This window comes from Sinocyclocheilus anshuiensis, unplaced genomic scaffold (assembly GCF_001515605.1).
Source record: "Sinocyclocheilus anshuiensis isolate Anshui unplaced genomic scaffold, SAMN03320099.WGS_v1.1 scaffold269, whole genome shotgun sequence".
NCBI lineage: Eukaryota > Metazoa > Chordata > Actinopteri > Cypriniformes > Cyprinidae > Sinocyclocheilus > Sinocyclocheilus anshuiensis.
Window position 1 is genome coordinate 970,347 of NW_015536474.1, and position 10,505 is coordinate 980,851.

The 10,505-nt window shown below is 34.8% G+C and overlaps 1 protein-coding gene across 1 annotated transcript in view; it reads left to right on the forward strand.

Annotated features, from left to right (window-relative positions):
- Positions 1-10,505, forward strand: part of LOC107654790 (kinesin-like protein KIF2A) — a 20,630-nt gene that overhangs the window by 4,700 nt on the left and 5,425 nt on the right. Inside the window, exons 5-15 of the mRNA XM_016442071.1 lie at positions 543-650; positions 2,615-2,715; positions 4,840-4,935; positions 5,056-5,110; positions 5,192-5,463; positions 5,592-5,655; positions 5,734-5,825; positions 7,644-7,786; positions 8,100-8,304; positions 8,436-8,546; positions 8,635-8,702. Of these exons, the coding sequence (XP_016297557.1) occupies positions 543-650; positions 2,615-2,715; positions 4,840-4,935; positions 5,056-5,110; positions 5,192-5,463; positions 5,592-5,655; positions 5,734-5,825; positions 7,644-7,786; positions 8,100-8,304; positions 8,436-8,546; positions 8,635-8,702 (1,315 nt within the window). The remainder of the gene's footprint in view (positions 1-542; positions 651-2,614; positions 2,716-4,839; positions 4,936-5,055; positions 5,111-5,191; positions 5,464-5,591; positions 5,656-5,733; positions 5,826-7,643; positions 7,787-8,099; positions 8,305-8,435; positions 8,547-8,634; positions 8,703-10,505) is intronic.

Sequence of the window (10,505 nt, forward strand, 5' to 3'; positions counted from 1 at the left end):
CTGCTGATTACAGAACCGGCATTACCATCAAAATGCGCATGACAGTCGCATTTGATTAATCGTGCAGCCCTATTTTCTCTACAGGGGGACTTTAAGTGTATTTTATTTCAGTTAGTTGCCAAGGCAAGATTTCTAATTTTTGTTTAGTTTTTCATCTACTATTTATATTTTATTTCAGCCTTTTCAATTAACGAAAACATTTTCATAGACAAAGATAAAAATTGCCTTGAAGTTTTTTTCTTAAGGGGCTCAAGTTGATAGAGTAATAATATAATAACGGAAAAGCATTAACAAGCACACCTGTTCCTCCTTCAATACTGTTTAAAGCATCCCAGGATGCACTTCATGAAGTTTTCATTTGTGTCAAATTTTGAACAACATTCCCATATTTCCATTTGTGTTATTTCAGAATGTTGATAACTTGCTATTATTTTAACATAATAGACAAAAAAAGCTTGTCTGTTTACATGTTTGTCTGAAAGCTGTAGCGTTTGACCTGTCGATCTTTTTTTATGGTCAGTGATGTGATCTCCATTATTCAGTCACTGTAGGTACGACTCGAGCGCGGCCGAGCCAACAGACCGAACCGCCTCCATCAGCGCCCATCCCGCCTCCACCCATCCAACACCAGACCCTACAGCAGCAGAACGGTACCACAACACCTCACTAACGCATGCAATACCATTCGAAAGTTTGCAGTCGGGAGGAATATGAAAGAATGTTGTTTTCCACAAAAATATGAAGCAGCACAACTGTCAGCATTGATAATAATCAGAAATGTTTGTTGAGCACAAATCAGCATATTAGAATGATTTCTGAAGGATCATGTGACACTGAAGACTGGAGTAATGATGCTGAAAATTCAGCTTTGCATCACAGGAATAAATTACATTCTACAATATATTAAATTAGAAAACAGTTATTTTAAATTCTAATAATATTTCACAATTTTACTGTTTTTATGGCATTTTTGATCGAATAAATGCAGCCTTAGTGAACAGAAGAGACTTTAAAAAAAATATATACAGTGGGTACGGAAAGTATTCAGACCCCCTTAAATTTTTCACTCTTTGTTATATTGCAGCCATTTGCTAAAATCATTTAAGTTAATTTTTTTTCCTCATTAATGTACAGACAGCGCCCCATATTGACAGAAAAACACAGAATTGTTGACATTTTTGCAGATTTATTAAAAAATAAAAACTGAAATATCACATGGTCCTACGTATTCAGACCCTTTGCTCAGTATTTAGTATAAGCACCCTTTTGATCTAATACAGCCATGAGTCTTTTTGGGAAAGATGCAACAAGTTTTTCACACCTGGATTTGGGGATCCTCTGCCATTCCTCCTTGCAGATCCTCTCCAGTTCTGTCAGGTTGGATGGTAAACGTTGGTGGACAGCCATTTTTAGGTCTCTCCAGAGATGCTCAATTGGGTTTAAGTCAGGGCTCTGGCTGGGCCATTCAAGAACAGTCACAGAGTTGTTGTGAAGCCACTCCTTCGTTATTTTAGCTGTGTGCTTAGGGTCATTGTCTTGTTGGAAGGTAAACCTTCGGCCCAGTCTGAGGTCCTGAGCACTCTGGAGAAGGTTTTTGTCCAGGATATCCCTGTACTTGGCCGCATTCATCTTTCCCTCGATTGGAAGGGTTCTGGTCGTCCCAAATGTCTTCCATTTAAGGATTATGGAGGCACCTTGTGCTCTTAGGAACCTTAAGTGCAGCAGATTTTTTTTTGTAACCTTGGCCAGATCTGTGTCTTGCCACAATTCTGTCTCTGAGCTTTTCAGGCAGTTCCTTTGACCTCATGCTTCTCATTTGCTCTGACATGCACTGTGAGCTGTAAGGTCTTATATAGACAGGTGTGTGGCTTTCCTAATCAAGTCCAATCAGTATAATCAAACACAGCTGGACTCAAATGAAGGGGTAGAACCATCTCAAGGATGATCAGAAGAAATGGACAGCACCTGAGTTAAATATATGAGTGTCACAGCAAAGGGTCTGAATACTTAGGACCATGTGATATTTCAGTTTTTCTTTTTTAATAAATCTGCAAAAATGTCAACAATTCTGTGTTTTTCTGTCAATATGGGGTGCTGTGTGTACATTAATGAGGAAAAAAAATTAACTTAAATGATTTTAGCAAATGGCTGCAATATAACAAAGAGTGAAAAATTGAAGGGGGTCTGAATACTTTCCGTACCCACTGTATATAATCGTACTGACCCCAAACCTTTGAACAGTAGTGTAATTATTGACACACAGCATGTGTGTGTGTGTTGTAATGATGTTGAGAGTGTGTGATATCTGAAGAGGAGAGACTGAAGGGCTCTCAGCGTGTCACACAGCGGCTGTTGTCTTCGTCACATCAGAACAAAAGCAGCATTTAGATTTGTTTTCCAGAGATGAGCCCTCATGCTGCCATTGTTGAGGGAATCACTCAGATATGTTAAACACCTACTAATTCACACTGACTTTAGAATTATGAAACACAAAATGCCTGTTACAGTGAGGGAATCAGGTTTAACTGATCAGTATTCTTAACGATAAATGTAAGTGTTTGTAAAATATTGAGTCTGTTTCCAGTGTCAGAGTTTTGTGTGTGTGTGTCTGCAGCTCGCAGGAAGTCCAACTGCGTGAAGGAAGTGGAGAAACTTCAAGAGAAGCGGGAGAAGAGACGATTGCAACAGCAGGAGCTGAGAGAGAAAAGAGCACAGGTGACAGAAAACACTGGAATACTAGTGTACTTGCAACAATGAAACTTTTAGTGTTGCTTAATGTATATTATAATTATAATTAGATTATATATTTAATCTAAACAGTGAAGACTATGCAGTGTTATTTTGCATTTGATTATTACATTTCTGTACCTGAAAATTTCTTTTAGATCTACCTGAAAAACCTGAAAAGCACTGTTTATTTAATTTGTGTCTGTTATATTGCATTTATTTTCTGCTATTGCTTGTAATTTGGTTATCAGTAGAAAAGGTTTTTAGCACTGAGCCCATAGTAGCAGCAAAAAAGCTGTGCTTTTTTTCTACATTAATGTATTTTTTTTCTAGCTCTGGAGTACCTCGTTTGTGTTGTTTCCTAATGAGGAATTATTATTTTTTTTTTTTATTGCATATTTTAGCACAGGAGCGAAATCAGACGCGCTCGTTTTCTCAGACGCTTGCAGAAAACGGCTTATCAAGACAAAGTTACCTGGTTAATCTTTTTCACGTTTCCTTGGTTGGTAGATGCACCAGGGACCTGATTATAGCACTTAAAACCTAGAAAAGTCAGGTTTTCATGATATGTCACCTTTAATTTGTGTCTTTGTTATATTGCATTAATTTTCTGCTATTGCTTGTAACTTGGTTATCTGACGAAAAGGTTTTTAGCACTGAGCCCATAGTAGCAGGCAAAAAAAGTCTCAAAGTTTTAACCGCTTTATTTATTTATTTATTTATTTATTTTCTACAACTGGAGTACCTCGTTTGTGTTGTTTCCTAATGAAGATTTACATTATTTTACACATTGCATATTTTAGTACAGAATCCTGAAAGACTGTCTTGACTGTTGTCATATCTTAAGATTACTGATCTTGTGTGTGACTTGATTCTTTTTTTTTAAATTTCAATTATTTATTTTTCTTTATTTAAAAAAAAAAAGTGTAGGCATATTTTTTGTTGTGAATGTCCCAATTGAAGAATAGGATGTAAAAATGTAAGAAAAATGCTTATGTTATATGTTTTGGTTGCATTTGTGAGTTAATAAAAATGTAGATGGTTGTTTAAAATAGGTATATAATATAATAATATCGATATATCGATCGATATTCTCCTGTATCGAATCGTATCGTATAATTTTTTTGAAGTATCGGCAAATATCGTATCGCTGGGTATGAGAATCGATACCGTAGCATATCGTGACGAACCATCCGATTTACACCCCTAATATTTATATATATGTATGTGTGTGTGTGTGTTTGTGTTTTATTGCCTAATGTGCATTGCAATTGTAATGTTATTTATTAATTTATGTTGCTTATTGCACATTACAATTATAAAAATGTATCTGTTTGTTTATTTATTTATTATATACTATGAATATTATTGGCTTGGTGACAGATAGCATGTTATGTTTCTCATTTCTAAGACACTTTCAATTAAAGCATCTGCCAGGGTTATCATAGTTAACTAAAACCATAAAAAAAAACAGTTTTGTTTCTTGAAATAAAATACACTTAAACTGAAATAAAAACATTTTATTTCAGCTAGTGAATAATGAATTGAAATGACTGTTTAACATTTCTTGTTTTCGTTAGTTTAACATGGTGCACTAAAATACCTAAAACTGAAATTAAGATGAATAAAAACTCGACATTTTAAAAATAATAATAAAAATTACAAAAAATACTAAAAATTAAAAAATTAAAAGTAAAATGAAAACATTGGTCAGATGACCTTACTATGTTGCTTATTTAACTCAGTGGATGGCATTCAGTAATTAAACATCTTAGTAATTAAATTAATTAGCATATCTAATTAAAATGAGTGAATAAAAATGTCTTGACTTAACATGGGGACTTGACATCTCAAGAAGGTGATGTTATTATGTTATAAACTCTTACAATCGGTGTTTGAATTTAACTTTTTCACTCACAAGCCAATTTGGCTACTCAATTTTTAAGTTACCAGCCATTTAGAACTTCTACTAGCCCCCCACAATAAGTAACCCGCCAAATTGGCTAGTGATGTGACAGCGTTACCCACCACAGCTAATTTTTATCTGCATTTGGCGGGTGTTAATTTTGAACCCTGCTTACAATATTAACTGAGTTTTTTTTTATTACACAGGAGGTCGATGCCACAACCCCTAATTATGAAATCATGTGCATGATCCGAGATTTCAGAGCGAGTTTGGACTACAGACCGCTGACCACTGCAGATCTGGTGAAGAACTGCATCAGCACCATCATGTGCTCCCACAGTTATTTCACTTCCATGTGATGCATTAGCTGTGTTGTATGTTATTATAATAGATATGTCTTAATAATATGTATATGTTCTCAGATTGAGGACCACAGGATATGCGTGTGTGTTCGGACACGTCCACTGAACAAGAAAGGTAAGGATGAAATCTTGTGATTCTGTGTCGTCAGTGTGTTGGTGTTGTTTGTGATGCAGCTCATCATGTGTGTTGACTCAGAGCTGACCATGAAGGATCTGGATGTCATCACCATCCCCAGTAAAGACGTGGTCATGGTCCACGAGCCCAAGCAGAAAGTGGATTTAACCAGATACCTGGAGAACCAGACGTTCCGCTTCGATTACGCATTCGACGACACCTCCACAAACGAAATGGTGTACAGGTCAGTTCCCTTTCAGTCGGTCACTCTCGACGTCACGTCGGATGACCGACGAATTGCAATTTTAAATAAGTATAAAGAATGGCATTGGTTTTTTATACATTTAATTTTTGTTTAACGTTATTAATAAAAATGTTGTTCAATTAGCATGTTTTTGTGTTTTACTTTGGTACCGAAATTGGTACCGAGAACCGTGGATTTTCACTGGTATTGTCATAATCGATTTTCCCTCCAATCCAGACCATGGGAGGAGATTTTTCGGGGAAGAACCAGGATTGCTCCAAAGGGATCTACGCTCTCGCTGGTGTGTGTCTGACCTGCTGTTTTTCTGTTCAGATATTGAGTGATCATTTTCCTAAATGTGACTGTGCTCTTCTTTCAGCACGGGATGTTTTTCTCATGTTAAAAAAACCAAACTACAAGAAGTTGGATCTTCAGGTGTACGCGACGTTCTTTGAAATCTACAGCGGGAAGGCAAGTTCTGTGGTTCACATTAATAATTAATATAATAAATGAGTTAATGAAAAATATAATAAAATATTTATTATTATAAAAAGAGCGGTGTTATTGTAGTATTATTTATATTAGGGGTGGAGCGGTTCAACTTACTCATGGTTCGGTTTGTATCAGGGTTTTAGAGTCACGGTTTCGGTACGGTTCGGTATGTGCTATGTTTAGGCAAAAACTACATTGTCAAATAAAAATAAGAATAATCTATCTAACTACAAGCAACAGCACAAATAAATACAATAGAGTAAAGATACAAATAAAATAAACAGTGAGTTTCAGGTTTTTTTAGGTAGGTCTAGCATTAGTTTTTAGGTACAGAAATTGAATAAAGTAATGAAATGTAAAACAGCATTGCATATTTGACTGTATAAATTAAAGTTTAATCTTTATTAAAGTTACAAAAGCTATTCAATCAAGAGCAGTGAGTGATTTCTTTGTTGTTGCTGTTTGATTAATATTAAGAAAATGCTGTCACTTTAAGACACTTAAGTACGTTCAGCCGGCTATGTCTGCTATAGGACACTTACCAAGACAGGTATTTTGACATAATTTTTGTGTGAATTTGTCCATTTAAACACAATACTTCAGAGAGAGCTTAATATATGCGCACGTTCTGAGGCGCGGGTTTGCGCGCTTTGGATGAGCGCACGCACAGATCTTCTCACTGTGTGCGCGAGCTCGCGTCCTCTGGCTCTTAAATGTTTAAACTGGCAAAGCTTCAATGAGTTTAGTTTAAACATAGATATCAACGTGTGCTGTTCAGGTCTCACCTGTGCGCGCGCTATCAGCACCCCGGGTGATGACGGAATAAATGCTCATATTCCAGCATACGGGAGTCGCATTGAACAAGAGTGAATGGTTTGTCCACGTTTTTTTTTTTTTTTCTTCGCTGGTGCCGAACCCTGATTGTTTTACGTGTTATTTATAGCAAACCATATTACAGATGCGTTGTCAGATTTAAGTTGAACCGCGGACCTACCGCGTGCCGATCCGTGTGTGGAGAACCGTACAGTTCGATTTTTTTCCGTGAACCGTTCCACCCCTAATTTATATACTATTATAGTATTTCATGATATTTTGAATACGCTTTTATTTTTTTATTTTCGGTGTTTTGTGATTTGACATTTTTATTAGTTAACTATTTTATATTTGTATTAAAAAGTATTAGTTATATAGTTGATATTTCTATGTAACTTATAGAAATTATTTATTATAGAATATTAATTTCAGCTTTTATTCTGTTCAATTTTATTTCAGTAATTCTAGTACTTAAATTTATTTATTTTATTACTTATTATTATTTCAGTTGTTAGTTATCATGTTCTTTGAAATCTACATTGTAAAGGCAAGTTCTGTAGTTCACATTAATAATTAGTAGTTAATTGTTTTAATTTGTTTTAAAATGTGAAAATAGTATTATTTTTTATTATTATTATTATTAGAAAAAGCAGTGTTATTTTAGTATTATTTATATATCATTATAGTATGTATTAATTTTATGAATTACCTTTTATTTTTACTCTTCATTTTAATTTTAGAATATTTATGTTGCTTTTGTCTTTTTAGTTTGAGTTTTTAATTTCTATTTAGCTTTAATTTATTTCAGTTTTTATTTAATTTATTTATTTTTTTTCAGTAAATTTTAGTACTTCAACTTAAGTTAGTTAGATCTTCAGGAGTACGTTCTTTGATATCTACAGCGGGAGGCGAGTTTCATAGTTTACATGAATTATTAATTTGTTCTCAAAGTGCATTAAGCCAGATTTGAGTGGTCCGTTGCAGGTGTTTGACCTTCTGAACAGGAAGACGAAGCTGCGTGTTCTTGAAGATGGGAAGCAGCAGGTTCAAGTGGTAGGGCTGCAGGAGCGAGAGGTCAAATGCACCGAGGACGTGCTCAAACTCATCGAGATGGGCAACAGCTGCAGGTATGACTAGTCAGAAGAATTTAAAAATACAATTCGGTTTAAGTTTAATTGAAAAAAAAAAATAAAAATAATAATAAAAAAAAAAAATATATATATATATATATATATATATGTATACATAAACACACACATTTATATAAAGAATTTCAAAGTCTTTTTTATTTATAAGAATAATTTGTAAAAATCAGAAATTTTATTTAATCAGAAAGTGTAATTATTCTAAAATGATTCTTAATCAGTTTCCGACAGTGACACCATTAAAACCAGTCACAGTATGGTATTAACCGTGGTTTTTGTGTGTGCTTTTCCTCAGGACATCTGGACAGACCTCGGCTAACGCTCACTCGTCCCGCAGTCATGCCGTGTTTCAGATTATCCTCCGCAGGAGGGTCAAAATGCACGGTAAATTCTCTCTCATCGACCTGGCGGGGAACGAGCGAGGGGCGGACACGTCGAGCGCCGACCGACAGACACGGCTCGAGGGCGCCGAGATCAACAAAAGTCTGCTGGCGCTGAAGGTTTGTGCTCCACATCGTCTCGCACGGCTCCAGAACCATGTGATTTGCCCATGTTTTGATGGTCCACGCCTGTGAATTGAGAAACTGTATTATCATGTTAGTATCTGGGTCGATTCATGTTTGTGTGACAGGAGTGCATCAGGGCTTTGGGTCGAAACAAACCACACACTCCGTTTAGAGCCAGTAAACTCACGCAGGTCTTGAGAGATTCCTTCATTGGAGAAAACTCTAGGACATGTATGGTAAGAACACTGGGATGATATTCATATATTCATTTTCAAGACGGTGACATTTGTGTATTTGTGAGTGATTTTGATCTTTTGTGAATAGATCGCTACAATCTCTCCTGGAATGGCATCATGTGAAAACACATTAAACACTCTGAGATACGCCAACAGGTATGGATGTGAGCCCAGCACTGCAGCTGCTGTTACACACACAAAATGTTGTATACACTACATGAAGCCCTTCACTGTATCCAGATATTTGCTGAATGTTGTTTAACCCTTTTTTCAACTTTTATAAAGCAAGTAACCAGACAGTCACATCCAGTGAGATCTGGGGGGCTGTAATTAATGGGAAAAAAATCATAAATATATTATTATCATGTACATACATTTTTTTCACAAGAATATAAAAATAGAATTTGTATGAGTTTTAAGAACTATATGTAAAAATATAATATATTTACAGAATAATTTTAAATATATAAAATACATTTATTATTTTATTATTATGCACACTGTATTTATGTACATATTCATAAATGTACATTATTTTCTTATTAAAATTTGTTATGTAAAACATTAATAAAATTCTGAAATTATGTATAATCCTTTATCTAACTTTGTATTAATACATTCTTTATATTTTTATAATTGTATAGTTTTTTTTGTTTGTTTACATAATATTTGTGTGTGTGCTGTGTATATTTATTATGTATCTAAATACACACAGATGCATGTATATATTTCAGAAAAATATTTTGCTTATATTTTAAATATATTTATTTACAATATAAATTATATGAATATAAATATCCGCTTCGCGTCGGGTGGTTCTTTGCCTCCACGTTGTGCATTTAAAATTCTTTAATGCACGGCTAGCCGTTGATTATCCCTTACATATATAATAAATATACACAGATCACACACATATATTATGCAAACAAAACATTTATTTTGTATGCAATTAATCGTTTGACAGCACTAAAATAAATATTTTTACAGATTATTTAAAAAATAAATAAATAATAAAAGTATATCTATATACAGTGGTGGCCAAAATTGTTCGAACACCTGACAGATCTGAAAATATTGACCTTTTTTGCCTCCAAAATATGATTTCATTTTATAATGTTCATGAAACATGCAGATGGTTGATCTGAGCACAACAAATATCAGATGAAGTGAGTCGTACTGTGCTTATCCACTTTTAACTTTAGTATTTGGTATGTCCACCTTTTGCAGCAATAAGAGCAGCAGATCTCTCTGGCAGTGTCAATATATTTCCTGAGAACTTCAACACTAATGTTATCCCATGCCTTCTGCAACTCAAGCCAAAGGCTTCCCTTTGGATGTACAATAGATCTGTCCAGTTTATTTTCCAACTCGCCCCAAATTAGCTTGATGGGGTTGAGGTCCGGACTTTGAGGGGCCAGTCCATCATTTTCAATGTTCCAGCAGATTCCTTCCGTCGCAGGTAGCTCCGGCAATAGTTCGTTTTATGGGTACTGTAATGGCCAATTCAACAAAAACAACTGAAACCTCTTAAATATGCCAAGTGTTCTAACAATTTTGGCCACCACTGTAGATATATACACACATTCTATAAATAAATATTATTTTTTTGTACATATGAATATATTTATTTTTTATATTATTCAAATTTAAACCATTTTAATGATTTGTAAAATTCTATTTTTATAACCAAATATATTGTACCTTTATATATTTATATAGAATAAAATATAATTTATATTTTGTGCGTTTTCACTGCTCTCGAGTGTGTTTTATGTTTAAAGGGTTAGTTCACCCAAAAATTAAAATTCTGTCATTACAGTGGTTCAACTGTACCATGGTCTGACAGTACCATGACACGAGCGTGTGGCGGCGCCAGATCCGGCGTGATGACGTCGTTACGCCGGATCTGGGTCAGCGCCGCCACACGCTCGCGTCATGATACTGTCGTGAACGCGCATC